This window comes from Myripristis murdjan, chromosome 21, assembly GCF_902150065.1.
Source record: "Myripristis murdjan chromosome 21, fMyrMur1.1, whole genome shotgun sequence".
Lineage (NCBI taxonomy): Eukaryota > Metazoa > Chordata > Actinopteri > Holocentriformes > Holocentridae > Myripristis > Myripristis murdjan.
Window position 1 is genome coordinate 2,286,271 of NC_044000.1, and position 19,867 is coordinate 2,306,137.

Sequence of the window (19,867 nt, forward strand, 5' to 3'; positions counted from 1 at the left end):
GCTTGAAACAAGAAACAAATTCTGCCAATGGAACAAGCAAATTTTTACTTGTTCACTTGTGTCACTAGTAAAAAAAACAAGTTACTTCTGAGGTGATCATGTCTTATTTTAAGTGTAATGAGATATTTTGACTAGGAATAAGACATTTTGACTTGAAATAAGACAAATAATCTTGGTAAGATTTGGACTTTTTGCAGTGTGGCCGTTGCTGCTTTTGACTCGGTGCCATCTGCAGTGGCTCACAATGGCAGCTAAATGAGCGAGAATGCTGATAAATCTCGCTCTATGTAATGCTCCTCTCACTGGGAAGCTATTTGAACTTGCCCCATCTGATAGCAGTCAAAAGTAAACGTTCCTCAGTCATTGTTCATCACCGAGAGATACGAGGGATTTGTTTTTTTTTTTTTTTTTTTTCTGCACCTCTCCTCCCTCCCCTCCTGGCAGCCGGCGCCAGGTATGTGTTTGGAATAGAGCGGGGCATTGTTTTCTTTCAGGAGGCTGTTTAAAGTGTTTTAGCATTAAGGAGCTCATTCGATACGTTCAGGTATACACAAACAAGACACATAATCACATATAATCACACATAAACACACACACTGAAACACACTGGCATTGCCAAGGGAGCATCTGACAGTTTTCTCTTTATTTAATCATCTGTCGTCAGCTCCTCTGCTATATATATATATATTCCAGACCAATAGGACTTTCCCATGACTTCATTCAGACACAAACACAGACAGGCACGCATCCACAGCAGGGGTTGTTATGGTGCCCTGACAAGTCAGTGATGTCCTCAGCTGCTGCCCATCGACAATGTGGCGGGAAATTATCTGGTGTTTTGTGTTTTTTTTTTTTTTTATTTTCAGTAAGTTCAGTCAAATACAATGCAGTAATGCACCCATACACTGCAAAAAGTCAAAATCTTACCAAGATTATTTGTCTTATTTCAAGTCAAAAATGTCTTATTACTAGTCAAAATATCTCATTACACTTAAAATAAGACATGATCACCTCAGAAGTAACTTGTTTTTAGACAGTTGTCTCTTGTTTCAAGTGAAAATTTGCTTGAAACAAGTGAAAATTTGCTTGTTTCATTGGCAAAATTTGTTTCTTGTTTCTAGCTAATTTTCACTTGTTTCAAGTGAATTTTCACTTTTTCCACTGGCAAATTTTGCCAATGAAACAAGCAAATTTTCACTTGTTTCAAGCAAATTTTCACTTGAAACAAGAGACAATTGTCTAAAAACAAGTTACTTCTGAGCTGATCATGTCTTATTTTAAGTGTAATGAGATATTTTGACTAGAAATAAGAAATTTTTGACTTGAAATAAGACAAATAATCTTGGTAAGATTTTGCGTTTTTGCAGTGTAGTGTCTTAACCCTTTATAGGGCACTCGTTGAAATACTTTGAAATAAAAAAAAAAAAAAAAAAACAACCCTAGACTGTTATTAGTGAACATGACAGGACTTCATTACTTTAATAAAATTTTTCTAAAATTTTCATTTTCCTATAGAAAATCAAAGCCAGTGAGATTGGTCAAATGCCACAATCATGTGACCTGGGATGTAGAGCGATCTTTGCTGATTGGCTGGGTGAAGACCAAATGATTATTGAACTAACTGAGACAGGGGATGGGCCTGATATGTAAAATTTCTGAAATTACCAAAAATAGTCACTTGCCCTATAAAGGGTTAAACAACAAAAAAAATCAGTCTTCTGTACAGTGTCTCTGAGTTGGTCTCCTTTGTAGTGGCCACTATCACTCCAACCATCAGCCGTCTAATCAGTTCCTCGTCCCCTCCAAATATGTTTTTCCCCCTCCAAACAAAGGTCCTTCTCATCTTTTGATGAGTGGGTTTCTGAGTCTTCTTCACTTTGACCCCCCCACCACCTCCACCACCGTCGCCACCCAGCTGAGCTCCTCCCTTCCCCTGCATATTTTGATGTTGTGTTTTTGGTATGCTCATGAAAAGGCCCACAAAGACGGGACAATGGGGCACCTGCCAGAATAATGAGCCCTCAGAGAGAGAATGCAGCTGGGGCGGAGAGTCACACAGGAACGCTCATGACGGCCCTGCTTTAAAGTGGTCAGAGATGATCCTCAGCTACACCTTATATTCCCCTGGCTGGAATTCCCCCAGTGACACACACACACACACACACACACATGCACCACGTACATTCACAAAGCAGTTGCACATACTCATATACTGCACAAGGACACAATGTTGCCTTCATTTCTTTTTTTGTTGTTTTTTGGTTTCCGTCATGTGTTTCACAAAGAGGACAACTTGTGTTTGTCTTTCCATGAGGTTGTGTGTGTGTGTGTGTGTGTGTGTGTGTTGAGGGGGGGCGTCCTGTAGGATATTCACACAAGCTGGCGTTGTCAATGCCAGGCTATCAGTTGGCCAGCTATCGCATGCACCACGTCATTTGAATGTGGACAGAAACTATGCTCCTTGGAAACAAAAGACAGACTGTTTACATTCTGGTTCTACATTGAACTCCCAAGAGTGCACAGGACATTAGTCACCAGGATGCCTTTCCCTTTTAAAGGTTGCACACACACAAAAAAAAAGTCCCTCATGGTTCCAGAATACCGCCATTGAGCTAAAATTAGCCATGGTCGGTCAACAGGTCTGAGGAGGTGGTGGGTGGGTGGATGGGGGTGGGTAACAACAACAAGATGTCCAAAGCTGCAGCTAACCTGAAGCATATTGTCAGGAGGGAGTGTGTGTGTGTGTGTGTGTGTGTGTGTGTGTGTGTGTGTGTGTGATGCACAAGAGGAGTTCACACCGAGCACATGTACAGCAGTTTCCTTGAGCTCTGGAGTGTTTTGTCCCGCAGCAGGAGAGAGAGAGCGCTGCCACTCAGAGCCGGGCGGCACCCGAGTGCCACCAAGTCACCTGAAAATAGCAGCCTCTCCTGTGAGCGACTTGTGAGACTTTTGTCCACAAGCCCTGACTCACTTGCAGTGTTACTCAGAAAAAGTAATGTATCACACATCACTCGTTACTCTGAATTAAGAATTGAATTACTTGACTTATTCACTCAGTGGAAAGTCATGTGTTGCACAACCACACTGCAAAAAGTCCAAATCTTACCAAGATTATTTGTCTTATTTCAAGTCAAAATGTCTTATTTCTAGTCAAAATATCTCATTACACTTAAAATAAGACATGATCACCTCAGAAGTAACTTGTTTTTAGACAATTTTCACTTGTTTCAAGTGAAAATTTACCTGAAACAAGTGAAAATTTGCTTGTTTCATTGGCAAAATTTGCCAGTGGAAAAAGTGCAAATTCACTTGAAATAAGAAACAAATTTTGACAATGAAACAAGCAAATTTTCACTTGTTTCAAGCAAATTTTCACTTGAAACAAGAGACAATTGTCTAAAAACAAGTTACTTCTGAGGTGATCATGTCTTATTTTAAGTGTAATGACATATTTTGACTTGAAATACGACAAATAATCTTGGTAAGATTTGGACTTTTTGCAGTGTAGTAGCAGTACTACAACATAATATCACCTGGGAGGCATTGTTGTGTATTTGCTAGTCAGCAATATAACAATTAACCATTCCACTGCAGAAACTGGCAACATGTCCTCTTGTACGTACAATGCTACCAGCCTGTTCATCTCTCCTTTTCTTACCTGTTAAAAATCAAGGTTCAGCTGCTGGGTCATGGTGGGGATCCACTCAGCTTGAGCATCGCTCTGTGGGTCCGCGGGTCTTTCACTATTTGCTTCGTGTTAGCATATTGCTTACTCTGAGGTGCTTGGAAAGCTTTGATGTCGTGTTCACAGCAGTGGATAGTTGTTTCTGGCATATGTATCTGGAAATAGGCACATATGGCGTATGTGCGCATCTCCTCTAGACCTCAAAACTCTGCCACTCTGCCATCTTTGTCCTTTGTCCAGCACAAACTATAGCCACAGTCACAAGAGGTGAAGCAGCTTTGCACATAATAATGTAATTGTTTGATTAGTAAGTGTAATTTAATTACTGAATTTCAGAACAGTAACATGTTAGATTACAAAATAGACAAATGTATTTTAATGTGATTGCAGTAGCACATTACTCCTAACACTGCTCACATGTAACCAAATTTAAAAAAGGCAAATATAACTTTATCTGTTATGGGTTGGAAGAAAATGCACTGTAGGTGTGAGTGCAGCCTCAGCGGCCAGCTCGCCTTACCTCTGTGCATTGCTGCTAGTTTACATCGGACTGTCTATGGCTCTTTCACAGCCAGGGTCATGACGATCTGACGAGTGGGGGGTGGAGGGGGGGCTCCATGACTGGAGGTGATCCTTGGGCCAGCACTAGCCACCGCCGGGTTCACACAAACGAGGGCTTTGTGGCCCCTGAGTGTGCCTCAGTGCTCCGGGAGTCAGGAGGTCAAGATGGTGGAAGGCGGGGTGAGGGGGTGAGGAGGTTTAGGTACTGCGGGGAGGTGGGAGGGGTGGCGACCAGGTTTGGCGACAAGGCTCCAGTTGTTTTGCCAGGCGGGGGGGGGGGGGACAACCCCCACATTATGGCATTGTGGACACACACAAACGCACACATACCACGCGCCGCACCGTCTTGACCCCCGTCCCCTCCCCCTGGGTTTAGGGGGAAAAGCCATATTGAAAATAGGGTTATTGATCAGGTAACAACACTCAGAAGTGCTGCTAGTGCTGTTTTCATGATGCTGGTCATTTGTAAAGCCCAGAGTCAGTGTTGGTGCAAGCATCTATCAACTTGAATCTGTCTGTCAGCTCCCAGTAATAATAAGCGAGCTGTTGCTGCTGAGGCAATACTCAACATACCTGTCATTTCCCAGTTTGTTCAAGGGTTCACTGCAAAAAGTCAAAATCTTACCAAGATTATTTGTCTTATTTCAAGTAAAAATGTCTTATTTCTAGTCAAAATATCTCATTACACTTAAAATAAGATGATCACCTAAGAAATAACTTGTTTTTAGACAATTTTCACCTGGTTCAAGTGAAAATTTACTTGAAACAAGAAACAAATTCTGCCAATGGAATAAGCAAATTTTTACTAGTGACACAAGTGAACAAGTAAAAATTTGCTTGTTCCATTGGTAGAATTTGTTTCTTGTTTCAAGCAAATTTTAACTTGTTTCAAGTAAATTTTCACTTGAAACAGGTGAAAATTGTCTAAAAACAAGTTATTTCTGAGCTGATCATGTCTTATTTTAAGTGTAATGAGATATTTTGACTAGGAATAAGACATTTTTGACTTGAAATAAGACAAATAATCTTGGTAAGATTTTGACTTTTTGCAGTGCAGACACATTTCTAAAGCTTATTCCTGTGCTGAGAAATCAATAACTCCACTACTGCTACTCCACTATTAGCTGTAACTCTAGCTAAATGTAGAATTCTTCAACAACGGCTGTTGCAGGAGGTGCAAACATGTGCCAGGGTCTGACCGGCGTTTCCTCACTCTCTGCTTCAACCGAGCAGCACGACAAAAAGAATGAAAGAAAGAGAAAACAAAGTGCAGGGATACAGAGCGCAGCCATTAAGAATGATTGGATTAATGAAGTTTCTGCTCATTAGGGCTCACAAATATGCTTTCAAGTTGCAAAGCCCTTTTACTCCTGCAGTAATCCCCCTGAGATTGTGAGAGAGGGCTTGCAGGGACCTCGGCACACGTTGCTCCAAAGGTCAAAATGTCACTTTGGCTTGTAGAGAGAAGTAAACAGGGGCGGAATAAGCCTCCTTAGAATAAGAGTGCCTCCATACAGTACATGATCTCAAGAAGCTGAAACAAAAGGTCAGCGTAAGTTACGCTTAATAGAGATCCTGTTGTCTTAGTTAAGTCAACTCAGTCGTTGGCTAATGCCTGGGATCACTGGTTAAAAACACAAAACAGCATTGGAGGGGTCAGATACTAAGATTTTTTTGTTTGTTTGCTTTTTTTTTTTTTTTTGCATTTGTGCCAGTCTATTCATATCTAGGAGATTATCTCTGCAGAAGCCATGGAAGCCGGTGGTGGATACCTGAATGACAGACTGAAAGAAGCGATCATCGGGCGATCCATCATCGAAACGTGCAGCACATTCCTCCAGGCCAGAGAGCTCATGCAAGCTATCTGAGGCAGAGGAATGCCTGGCCTCAGGCGATGAATAGTCATAAATTCATTAGCGAACGCAGGCCAGCCTGATTTGGAAGAATGAATGTTATTGCGGCGATAAACCAGCTGACCCCGTCAACTTGGCAGCTGTCATGACCTCAACCTGTGGCGCTATTGGAGCAGGGAGGGCTGAGGGACAATATTTGTTTAAGCTGATAACTAGGGGTTGCAGAGGTTGTTTGTGTGTGTATTCATGTTGTTTATAGTACGTGAGAGGGGTGTGCATGTGTGTGTGTGAAGATGCGTTTGTATCTGCATGTGTAACAGAGCACGAGTGTATCGACGTAAGATAACGCTGCATGCAAGCAAACAGAAGTGGATGTGTGTGTGGTTGAACCTGTAACAGCAGCAGAGATTTTAAGAGTGGCTGAGTATTAGTTTGTGCAAAAGATTGTGTGCAAATACACACACACACACACACACCTCTATGCATGTGCTTTTGCACAAGCGTGCGAGCGTGCGGCTGTGTGTGCAGCCGTGCAGGACACCCGTACTGGATGGCCTGAAGCGCTCGCTGAGAGTCATTAACATTCCAGCTGTGGAGACTTGGCCAGCATCGTGAAGCATGACAAGACAGCTACACATCTCTCCCTGCCACTCTGCCTCTGCACACACTGTCATTTGCGTACAAAGGCATCGGCTCCACCGAGGAGCCAAAACAACTGCAAAGTGCCCCATTCACCCGTCACATTAATCGTGACACATTGGCTGTCTTCGTGTCTGCCCGCCTGTCAGCCAAACTGTCTGTGTGTCACTCTGCAGCTCTGCCCTGAGTGCACACATGCACACAAACAAGCACAATTCTATATTGATTTGTTTTGCTCCTCTGTTCTCCTCAGAGGGGAGTTCTTCTGCCGCTGCTGACTCATCCATCCAGCTGAAGGAAAGTGTTATTCGCAGTCGTCCCTCCCTAACATGCTATTTCCCCAGCAGGCAAACACATCTCATTGCACTCCTTGGCAGTTCCTAATAGATACATTTAGAGCAATTATGTGGGTGATGTGTTATTTTTTTCCTTCCATGAACACGTGGCGTGTTTTGATCCCTGTTGCATGGCGATTTCGCAGAAGCGCCGCGCGTCCCCAGCTGTTGGTAGGTGTCAGCACAGGCAGGCCTTCAGCCGGGCAGGCCTCGCACTGTTTGCACAAAGTATTGACACATTGCTCCTGACATTTTGGCAACTCTAATCCTACCTTGAGAAACAGCAACACTGTGATAACGTTTGCCGGGGGAAACTGCTCTGATGTAATAGGGGCTGTGTGGCTGCACACATGCACCGCAGGAGCGCCACTGGTTTCCCAACACATTCTTATACACACGCATACACACACACGCACATGCACATACATGCATGAAGCCATGCATACCAATATACGTGCATTTACATGTGCACATGGGCACCAGCATGCACACACAAACACATGCACACACACAAAGAGGCAGTGTCAGCAGCCACTGCAGCCAAGAGGAATCAAGTTGGTATGTGTAGGTTTGTATGTTGGCAGTCACTATGGATGCCAGTGGAGCTGTTAATCATACTTGTAATTACTGTGCTCCTGCTCCAGCTCAGCAGAGACAGTCCTGACAGACAGCGAGAGATGTTTTATGTTTGAACCAGTATAGACGGAGTCTGAAGCGCGTGTGTGTGTGTGTGTGTGTGTGCACCTTTGTTTTAGTACCTGGTAACTATGTCAGCCCCACCTCTTTCTTTAGAAAGAGATCTCAACTCCAAATGTTTTGCATTAGTAACACAGACAACAGTGAAACAACACCATGCAGAGTAAGAATTTATTTTAAAGTTACAAAATATTTAAGAAAACATCTTATTTTACATAAACTGTACAGATGACTTTTATTTGACTAAATGATTCTGGAACAGGAACTAAAAATAACTTTCTTATTAAATAGAAAACTGAAAAAAAAAAAAAAATAGAATTAAAGATGAAAAAATGAAGTGTTCCACTTGCGTATTGTACAAAACAGAGAAAGAAAATAGAGCTAAGAAATGGAATTGTATATCGTACCCTGATACAGTGGTAGGCCTTTTGCAAATGATCAAACAGTATTGTACACAATAACATGATGGCCTTGCCATCTTAGTATAATAGCTAAAATCTTGGCCTCTTTGGTTCCATTAATTAGGTAAAATACATTTGAAACAAAATTCAATTTACTTCTATAAAAATAACTTTTCAATGGCAGTTTTTGTTTCACTAATCCCGCAACTTTTCAGTGCAAACATCACAACAATCATTCGCTTTGGAAAGGAAGCGAAAGATCACATTTCAAGTATTGATAAAGAGTCGAGGGCTAAAGAGAGAAAGGGAGAGAGAGAGAGAGAGAAGGGAGAGAGAGAGAGTTCAGTCTGACAGAGCATGTAGAGTATGGATATAGGTTACTATACATTGCATAGCTCGTGTGGCACTTATTTAGTGATAGGACAGGACACTCAGTACCCCTTTGAAGGCATTTCATTATGCAAGTGCTATTCAGGGTGTGCATTTCAACAGTTTCTGCAAGTGCTGCACCGCACTGTGGCGACCCGCCGGGCCGGGCCGGGACAGGAGGCTCCCCGGCCCTCCCCGAGAGAGAGGAGCGGCCTTGAGGGGAGGAGGAAGCAGTTCTCTCTCTGTTGTTCCCAGGATAAGCGAAGTGCACAAGTGAAGTACACTTAGAAGGTCCATCTTCACCTGGTTGTCATGGTTACTGGGCCTGCAGTACTCTTGACAGACAGGAAGTTGAGGTCAAGGCCCAGAGTCAACAGCAAGAATGATGATGACAACAGCAGCAGCAGCAGCAGCAGCTCGGCGGCTGACTTTGTTCCTGCTGCTGCAACCGCGGAGAAAATAATCCTGCAAGGCATTAAGCGCCGCTGATCTAATTCCACCAGAGAGGACAGTCGCAGACAGTGTCTGTCGGGACGGTAGGGAAGTGCTGGTGTTCTGAATTGTATAAGCTGATGAATTGTCAGTGCTTGATAAAACAAAAGTCTGTCATGTGCTAAAGTACTTAAGAGGGGTTGGAGGAGCGGAGGTGGGGAGTGTGGGGTGAAAACCAATAATGTCATTGGCTGATCCTGTCACTTTCCTTAAGCGCTTTTAATCTTCATTCAAGAGATGATGTGCCATTATTTTTTTTTTTGACTAGAAATGGCAAACTAGAGCAAAAGGATCATTTGGTGATAACCATTCCCTTCTCTTCCCCGAGCTCCCGACCAGTTAAGCGTCGTCATGTGGAATGGACAAAACTGGGAGAGCAAGCAGGCCGCTCACTCTGATAAATACACACACTCGCACACACACACACGTGTAAACACACGCGCACGTACATACGCAACATGTACGCATGTGTTTGCTGGATTGTACCGGTTTTGTGTTCTTGTCACGTAGGTATAGATATATCGGATATGCGTACCGTACAAAAAACGGCCCGTTGCTACAGAAGGCCTTTTTGACTGTTCCAAGTTCAAAGTTGCTGAAGTCAACGGGGCCCCTCAGGCGCAGCCGCACTCCTCCACAATCATGTTGGGCACGTCCCTCTTGACAATGTTGTACTCATTGTCAAAGTAGAGCATGGACATGGTGCTGAGCTTGGTGGGGATGCAGCAGGAGTTGACGGAGCCGGGGCTCATCCCCCTCACGCGGTACTGGTTGACCACCGCCGTGTGGAAGGACGAGGCTGAGCCCGGCACACCCGCCATGTAGGCCGGGCAGCTGCCCTCGCAGTAGTTGCCATAGTAGCCGGCTGGTGCAATGATCCAGTCATTCCAGCCGATGAGGCGGAAGTCTATGTAAAACTGCTGCCGGCAGCACAGGCCCCCGCTGCTGCCGTCACACTCCAGCCCCCTCTTGCGGATGCGGTGCTTCCCCTCGGCCTGTCGTGCCCGCACCACCAGGAAGGGCCGGTGGGACGGGTCGCCCGGGTCCACCAACACCGGCGCCACGCCAGCCGTCTCGCAGCCCTCGCAGCGGACCTCCAGGTCCTGCCGCCGGCTGCCTTTCCCGAACACAGCCCGAACCGCCTCTGACAAGGGGAAGGTGTGCCAGCCGCTGCGCTTCAGATCCACCCGCTTCTCCACCAGGGCCCAGCGGCCTGCGCCCCCGCCACCGCCACCGCCGCCGCCCGGGCCTCCCTCTGCACCGCCGGCGGCTCCGGCCTCCTGGTAGTGGACCTTGACTGTCACCTTCCGGCGGGGCCCTTTCTCGGGGCCAGCGGGCAGCACACGGAAGTAGAGCCACAGGTTGGCCTGGGCCACGTACAGGTTCTGGTTGCCCTCATTGGAGATGAGGAAGTACATGCTGGACCTGGATGACACTTGCTCATCTGTTGGAGACAGAACAAAAACACACAGAGGAAACGTTAATTTTGATGGTATTGTAGCATTGCCCAGTGAGTGTATAAACAGGGAGGAAGATGAAATGGGAAGAGGTAAGTCGTGGATTTTGAAAAGCTAAAGTCCTCCAAGAAGTCCGTGTGAAACAGGGACCGACGCCAGACAAACAGATGCTGTTTGATCATTTTGAGGGCGTATTTGTTTTCAGAGAAACTGCTCAAAACAAATTTTTTTGTCTCTCTTTCACTTCCATGCATACACATGCGTACACACAAAAATAGCTACACACACTCCGAAAAGAGCTTTTTAAAGAGTTGTTTTCCCCCTCTATTCTCCCTTCTGCCTCAACCACTGTGTCAGGTGACCTCTCCGGCAGCTCCTGATAGGCTGACGGTGACGGGCCAGTTCTGGGATTGGGCCCAGTTGGCCTTCGGTCCAGTTTTGAAGTGACAAGGCCAAAGAGAGAGAGAGAGGGAGAGAGAGAGGGAGAAAGAGGGATAGAAAGGAGGAAGGAAGGTGGTGGAAAAGGTGGGAGGGTGGCGGACACAGCCGAGGCCCTGGGGGGTTCATTGAGTTCACTGTTAGGGCTGCGAACCCCCCCACCCCCACCACCCCCCCCTCCATCCACCCTGAGCACCCTGAGAGTGACAGCACAAAGCCCCCTGTGAGGCACTGGGAGACAGCCGCGCTGCAGCCCGGCATTGAAACGCGTGGCCTTCCAGCGAGAAGCATGATGAGGCAAAAATAAAAGCCATTTACATGACACTGGCCACTTTCTAAAACGGCACAATGAAGAGATCCCGGGCGTCTAAAGGCGGCAATGGGCTCTCCTTGGCTGTATCTTTTTTTTTTTTTTTTTTTTTTTTTTTAAGCCTAATGATGTCTTCCAAATTACCCCGAGGTAACTTGAAAGGTTTCTATGCCAGGAGATTTAGTGCGATGTGCTCCAGCAGAGCAGCGCTTTTGAAAGCAGCTAAATTACTTTGTTTGCCGACTGATTAGTGTGTGTCAGTGTCAACAGCTGGCCACCAAAGACGCCCACCCCTCCTCCGCCCCCCCAACCCTCCACCCCATCTCTTGAAGGCGCCTCACACCTCTTCCTCCTGTAAACCGTGGCTTTGCATTCACACGCAGACCTGTTCAGACCAGCTCTCCTCTCTATAGTATGTCGGCTGGGCGCTCACACATGCACACGTTTGCATCCGTCCGTGTACACACACCCACACACATCGCCGCGGTAACCAATACACCAAATATCAGCTCTCCCAATACCAAAACCTGCGGGGTAAAGTATCAAGTGTGCAGGCAGTAGATACTGAACCCCATCTGAGGTGAACGGCATGAAGGCATCAGCTGAGTGGGGCTGCTGTTAGGGCCCAGGGCAACAAGTACCTCACCTCGCCTCGCTCACCACCCGGCCTTCCTGCTTGCCTCAACAGCTCAAGACTTACAAAAAAAAAAAGGGGGGATCACACACCAGCATGCTCAAGGTTACAGTGTGATAAAGCGAGTGAAGTCTGAGCTTGAGTTTCACACTGAATCTAAACGCTCTTTAATAGGCACTCCCCCCCCTTCCAGACATCTGTCAAACCAAATCATGTCCAGCTAATGTGGCTTGATTTGGAGAGCTAGAGGATCAAATTCGGGGTTGACAGTTTTGGCATTTTAACAGACTGGAAATCTTCTTCAGAAACGCCATTACCGCTGTCACGACCGCTTCTCGCAATGTAAAGCCTCTCCAAAGACCCATTTGGCCTCTTTCTCCGGTTTCTGACATATTTTTGTGAACCGCTCAGTAATGGAACTGATAACTCAGAAAGCGGTGATAACGCCTGATGACAGGCATTTGAACATGTATGTGCATTTTTCCAAAGTGTAGCACTAAATGGAAACAGGGGCGGATAAAATGAAGCAGCAGTGATAAGGAATTGTGAAGCCTGCTGCAGGCTGCCTCCTAACAGCAGAGTGGATAAAGACTGACAAGTTGTAGGGTCAGACTGCAGACTCACTATAAAGCTAAAATCTGCAGTTATAAGGCAAGGAATCTGATGTTATTTTGGGCTTTGTTGCTGAACTGACACTCTAGCCTGGCATCCACTACAGGGCTGAACATGGCTAAGGAACGATTAGTTAGTATACACTGCAAAACGTCAAAATCTTACCAAGAGTATTTGTCTTATTTCAAGTCAAAATGTCTTATTTCTAGTCAAAATATCTCCTTACACTTAAAATAAGACATGATCACCTCAGAAGTAACTTGTTTTTAGACAATTTTCACCTGTTTCAAGTGAAAATTTGCTAGAAACAAGAAACATATTCTGCCAATGGAACAAGCAAATTTTTCCTTGTGACACAAGTGAACAAGTAAAAATTTGCTTGTTCCATTGGCAGAATTTGTTTCTTGTTTCAAGTAAATTTTCACTTGAAACAGGTGAAAATTGTCTAAAAACAAGTTACTTCTGAGGTGATCATGTCTTATTTTAAGTGTAATGAGATATTTTGACTAGGAATAAGACATTTTGACTTGAAATAAGACAAATAATCTTGGTAAGATTTTGACTTTTTGCAGTGTATTGATATGCTTTAAATTCCCAATTGACTGTCTGGTCATTGGTTTGGTATAGCCAAATAGAGTTTGCTTTGTATAGAGAAAATATAACAATCCACATGACAAAATTTCCACGATGGTCTTTTCCGAACATGCTGTCTTTCTGATGGCATGTTACACACAATGTTCAGCCGGCCCTGACACGCCCTGCCTGACCCGGCAGTGGAAAAGCAGCGACTGAGTGAGCGCCGGCGAGCGGGACACCTGGGTGGGCTGCTGCGCGGATAAAGGGCTGCTTCAGCGTGTCCCCACCTGCGCCACCAACACAGTGAACGAGTCAGCGGAGCGGCCGTGGAAGCAGGCACGCATGGGAGGCAGCTCCAGAGCTCATTACTCAAAGCCGCTGTCGACAAGACCACACGCTGTGGAGGGGGGCAAGGGCGCGGCAAGGTACAGGCCGGGGCGTTCGGCTGCTCCGACATGAGCGGAGCTGTGTGTGTGCACACAGCAGGCAATCCCTCAGCCCTCGAGGCTGAGCGCTCCAGGAATTCCACATAGGGTTAGGAGGTGAGAGAGGGAGGTGGAGAGCAGGGAGCGGGGGGGGGGGGGGGGGGGGGATAGAGGGCAGAGACCAGGCAAGGTTGAGACGCTGGACTTTTGGCCAGGAGGAAAAGCTGCTCCAGTGGAAGGCGCTGTGTTTGCTGTTGTGCTTAAAGCTTCACCGCCGGGTGTTTTTTTTTTTTTTTTTTAATAACGCTTTTATAAAACATTTATAGGATCATGAGCTATACAGAGGCAGCCAGGCCCATTGAGGACTGAAACACACACTTGTGAGTGAATGCGGAAAATGTCTGGAGTGGACCCAGGAGTGCCATGACTGACAGCTCCTCATGAAAGACTTGTGTCCTCAAGTAAACCTGCCAACCCGATCCTCTGGAGGGACGGGGCTGGAGTTAATGACATCCAATAATGAAGTCTTAATTCCGTGTCTTGGACCACGCACCGCAAGTTCACCGGGTCCGAACGGCTACGGCGGCAATGGAGATGCGCGGATCTACACTTCTCCTTCGACCCCCCCCCCCCCTCCCGCCGCCGCCACACACACGCACACACACCCGTCCACCGTCCAACCCCCCCCCCCCGGCTCCCTCTCCTTTACTGACCCTGTTCTCCGCTTCGCTCCTGTGGATACGGGACACCGAATCCCTCGGCAAGGACCCACGGGACCATGTCAGGGGAGAAGGGAGATTGGCACCGTTCCCTCACCTGCCCGGGGCCGCTTGGCAGACCTCTCCCCTCTGCGCCACCGCAACCGGAGATAAGAGAGGGCTGGCTGCCTGGCTGACAAGCACACAGTTAACCCTCAGGCGGAGGGGCGAGGAGAGGAGGGGGTTGGACACAACACCACCCCATCTACATCTACATCCCCTTGGCTTGGCTTGCTGCTGGATAAACATATACCCACTACCACCCCCGACAGCCATGCCACTCCCCTCCTAGATGGTGATAACAACAATTCAGGTTCCCTCCAGCTTGGGGACAACCTCCCCTGGCTTCAGAGCTTTCTGAGGGCCTTGTCGCCGAGCCATGCCCCGGCTGGCAGCCTCCGATCTGGGGGGCGTGAGCCAGCTGGCCAGGAGGCAGAGGGGGTCTAGGGAGCAGGGACCCAAGCCAGCTCCATGGTACAATGCAGCACAAAGGCTCAAAGGTGTTGGAAAGAATGGAAGTAAAAAAAAAAAAAAAAAAAAAAAAAAAAAAAAGAAGAAGAAGAAGAAGAAGCAGCAAAGAAGCCCAGCGAACCTTTATAATGACAAAAGCATTCTTTAGAAATCTGCGATATGGGCACAGGCACACCAGCATGCGCACAGATACACGGAGAAACACACACACACACACACACACAAAGACACATACATACACATACATGCACACAATATCATCCCCCGCCACCCCCTCACACACACAACCCCCCCACCCCACCCCACCCAAAACCCGCAAGGACTCAAATGTCTCATGCATTATTCTGGGCGATTTCTTTTGTTTTCTCTGCTGTTTTTGTTCTTAATGTTGACATGTTGGGTTTAGCTGGAGCGCATAGTGCTCTCATAATAATTGCCCGGCTTTTGTTCCCTTGTCATGAGGGTGCTCAGATCATTCCCATTGGATGGCAAGAGCTAGCAGCCCATTCAGGCTAATTGTACCGGCAGGGCCAATGGGAGCGGACAGGAGTTTTTTTTAAAGACATCCTATTTTGGTGCCTTTAATTGTATGTTTTCCTTTTGTTAAACTAACAATTCGTGTCAAACACTCGGTTCTCACAGTGCTAACTGACAATTATTGGATTCTGTCAAGAGCAGATGATTTTAGGTGTGTGTAGGCCTGTGTGTTGGGGAGAGAGAGAGGGAGAGAGAGAGAGAGAGAGAGAGAGAGAGAGAGAGAGAGAGGAAAAGGGTGTTCTCTTTGGACTTCTGAGAATTAGTTAGATACACATTCTTAGAGGAAGGGATAAATGGCCAATTGAGGGACTTTGTCCTTTCTTAAAAGAGGGCTTTATACATTGGAGTATTGAGTGTGAGCACAGCTTTAGTGATGAAATTGGATTCAGAGGTTCTTTTTATCCCCTAGACAACACATAGGGGTAATTCAAGGACTCTGTCTTTCAATTTCATTTCTTTCTGATTTTCAACGGGGCAAACAAGAGTAATTAGCACGCACCCCAAGCCACACCACTCGCCCAGGGCAGAATAGAAATGTGATGTAATAAGATGATTGATATCTCAGGACAGTGAAAATGATGCCTACAACGCATCCAATTTGTTTCGCTTGGTTTCGTAACTAGTGCTGTTTCTATTTTTGAATATGCATGCTTTTTGCATGTGATAAGCTCCAAAAAAAAAAAAGAATTTTCATCCATGAATGAAATTCTTTGTAAGATACTGGCTTGGAGGTTCACGTTTCCAGGCGCTCCATATTAGGTGAAGTCAAAAGGTGAATGGGTTCATGGAGAGGTCGATTGAAATGGGTGCAATTAATTATTGATTATTACCTGATTCGGCGAAACTGATGATCTCCGAGGTCTCTTCTTGGACTTCGTTGCTGTAGGCGGCATGTCCCTCAAAGTTGGGGATCTCAACTCGGCCGTCCTCTCGCACTTTGCCGGCGTGCAGTCTCCTCAGGGCTGTCACCATCGCAGCCTTCGGGATGGGATGGGTGATGTTGGGTCTCTCTCTCATCTGCAGCCTGTTCAGTATATGTCTCTTAACCGCCTCCAAGAAGTCCACGTCCAGTCGCTCCGACTGATCCGGCGCCCTGAGGCCGCAGGACGCGCACGACTCCTGGGACAAGGTTTGAGTCTCTGTCCCGGTCGCCAAAATGCAGCGCACTGAGAGAATGCAAGCAACTAAACAAGACAATGTCAGACTGTACCTGCTCATTTTTCTTTGCTGGAGACAACAGTCCAAACTCTCTGGGGAGGAATAGTGATTATATTAAACGAGTGAAGCCGAGGGTACGTTTAATTTAAAAGTGTACAAGTTCACAAGTTCCTGGTTAACATCCGACCTTGCTCCGTAAGTGATACGCCTCGGGTTATCCAAGAAGTCCATGCAATCGCTGTATTCCCAAGAACGCGAGGTTAACAACAAGTTTAGGGCTAAATCATTCCAGCCAATATGCGTTCAACTTGTTGTCCGCTTTCACGTCCTCCTCTCCCCTCCAAAAAAAAAAACAAGAACACAAAAGTTCGTCTCTTTGATTGCGAGACGTATTTCCAGAAGTGTTGATTGTTGACGCGATGTCATACCATGTCATACCATGGATCGAAAAGTAATCTACCAAAACAAACGAGGACGAAATGCCTCACCGAAACTTGGCAGGGTCTAAATAAGCCCCTTCCGATGTCCAAAAGGCGTTGAGATGGGTTTTCCCCATTCAAAAAAACACAGAGAATGTTAATAAAAAACACACACTTGGGGAATTGGGGAATCCAATTTGTCAGCTGCAGTCCAGTGTGGAACAACTGCGCTCGGCGACTCCCGTGCCTTTTGTCTGTGCGTCTGGGTACAGTCTCCGGTGCGCCCGGCTGTGGATGGACAGCTCCGTGCGTCCTGGAAGATGCTGCTCACTGAGACCCTTTTCTCCCTTTGCAATCACGACAACAGGGGCTCCGCACACCCAAAGTTTTTATACAGGAGTCGAAACCACGTGGGGATTTCCACCAACTGGACGCAAGGGATTAGCAGAATACTACGTCTCCGGAGCCACGACTCCCTCGATAGCTGATGGAACAAGGCTGTATTATGGTAACACTCACCCGGTCCTGGATATGCAACGGGAAAAGTGGCATAATCATTTTTTGCGTGTAATTATTGCGCGAAACATCATCCCAAAGCATGTTCTTCAAAAAGCATGTTTTAAGATGATAGGTGTAAGTTCACACAGCCAGCACTGGTCAGGCTCTGCCAAAAAGCTATGATTGATATCATAGCTGTTGACACTCATGTTGATATTCAAGTTGTGATTTATTATTATTTATTATTGATTTTTTTTTCTTTTCAGTACACGGCCTAGAAGCCATTAATTTAGGCGGTGAATAATAATAATAATAAAAATAAGATACAGGCCTTTTTAATTGCTATTCTTCTGCCATGTAGTAATCAGTTTCCAGTGAAAGAAGTACAAATCAACAAAGAAACTAGTAAATACTCACTTGTGCTCACAGCGGTAGCTCTTAAGTCTTTCAAGGCCACTTGTACTGCCGATCAGATAGAAAAGAGAACGGATATCGCCATCTTGCGACTGACACAATTCATTACACAACACAGCCGAATGATTACACTGTTAGCCCTACATCAAAGGAAATGGTCATTTCAGCAGGACCAGTAGTTTAAAATAAGGTTTCACTCTGTCTGTACGGAATGATATTGCATTATTATGTTGCTGAGTGGTAATACTGATGCAAATTAACGTGCCATTTTGCAGTCTACAAGTCTGATATCGGCCCCTTATTAAAAAGGAACCTAGGGGATTTTGTGATTCATTGGAGAGATAGGCCTACCACATGAATGCCAAAGTTAAATTATATAAACTATATAAGATATGCTATAGGAATATACAGAAATGAGTTCACCAAAGAAGAAAATTCATAGGGAAAAAAAAGAAAATAGTCCAATATTGGGTCATTATGAACACACTTCCTTCAATTGAAGATGTATTAAGAAATTCATAGCAATTTATAGGAGACAAAGAATAACATAATAAAGAACGATACAGCCGCGATAACCTCACACCATACTAGAGATGCATTGCAAGTCCCAGCAGCAGTTTATATTGAAGAAGGCTTTCAAACATCAACAGTGTTGGGGAAGAGCGATACAGGTCAGTAGGCCAAATGAAATGACGCACAGCAACTGGATTAGGGCAGCCCGAGTAACCTGCTCCATAATGGCTAATTAGTTTACTTTCCTCCTGGTAGACAGTCACATGGAGACACACGCAAGAGTAGATTAGGAAGACATACACTCCCCTCCAAAAGTATTGGAACAGTGAGGCCAATTCCTTTATTTTTGCTATAAACTGAAAACATTTGGGTTTGACATCAAAAGATGAATATGAGACAAGAGATCAACATTTCAGCTTTTATTTCCAGATATTTACATCTGGATCTGATACACAACTTAGAAGATAGCATTATTTGTAAAGGAACACCAAATTTTTAGGTGAGCAAAAATATTGGAACAGATAGACGTAAAATGGATTAAAGTGAAGATTTAATATTTAGTTGCAAATTCCAATGGAGCATGCATTTTACCTGCTAAAGAGGAGACTGAAGGGAGTTAACCCCCCAAAGCAAACAACAACTGAAAGAGGCTGTGGTGAAAGCCTGGAAAAGCATCACAAAAGAAGAATGCAAAAGTTCGGTGATGTCAGTGGGTCACAGGCTTGATGCAGTTATTGCAAGCAAAGGATTTGCAACTAAATATTAAGTCTTATTCACTTTAATCCATTTTAAGTCTATCTGTTCCAGTACTTTTGCTCACCTAAAAATTTGGTGTTCCATTACAAATAATGCTATCTTCTAAATTGTATATCACATCCAGATGTAAATACCTGTCTTGTCTCATATTCATCTTTTGATGCCAAATGCAAACGTGTTCAGTTTATAGCAAAAATAAAGGAACTGGCCTCACTGTTCCAATACTTTTGGAAGGAAGTGTAACTGAGATGGAAAATAAGATGGGTTCTAGTGTGCTGAAATCTGCAGCTCATTACCATTCATTTCCTGAATTTGAATGATTGAAATTTAAGATAACAGAACATTTCTGTTAGGCAGAATTGAATTGGAATTTGGTCTTTCCAATTTATAAACTCAGTTTCCTTAGTCCAGACACATGGCGTGTTGACTAGAAAGCAGAGGGATCCTAGCCAACCACAAGCATGTGATACTGGGCCTTGCTCATCTCCTCAGCCAATGGTGGAGCCTTATTATTAGAGAAGAAATACAACTGTGTACAAGGACAAACTTAGCTTGAGTTCTGGCGCCACCACGTGGAACCTTGGCCATATCGCAACTTCCAAAGTGTCCCCACTTTGTGAAAGCTATTGTTTGTGTCTTCCCCAGTTTTGTCTGTGTGTGGTGCTTACATACACTACTCACAAAAAGTTAGGGATATTCGGCTTTCGGGTGAAATTTCAGGATGAACCTAAAATACATTCTAACCTTTCCAGGTGAACTTAATGTGACCTTCTGTAAACTTTTGAATGCACATGTCCAACTGTTCAATGTTTCAGTACTTTTTGCACAAGTTGCTGTTCTCTAACAAGGAGCTTAACGGC

The 19,867-nt window shown here is 45.3% G+C and overlaps 1 protein-coding gene across 1 annotated transcript; it reads right to left on the reverse strand.

The window, feature by feature from the left end:
* Positions 1-9,243: 9,243 nt before the first annotated feature.
* LOC115380334 (inhibin beta B chain-like) lies at positions 9,244-17,247 on the reverse strand. Its single transcript, XM_030081466.1, has 2 exons — positions 16,080-17,247; positions 9,244-10,475 (listed from the first exon to the last, which is right to left on the reverse strand). The coding sequence occupies exons 1-2, from the start codon at positions 16,465-16,467 to the stop codon at positions 9,646-9,648; spliced, it is 1,218 nt and encodes a 405-aa protein (XP_029937326.1). The 5' UTR covers positions 16,468-17,247; the 3' UTR covers positions 9,244-9,645.
* Between the last annotated feature and the right edge of the window lie 2,620 nt (positions 17,248-19,867).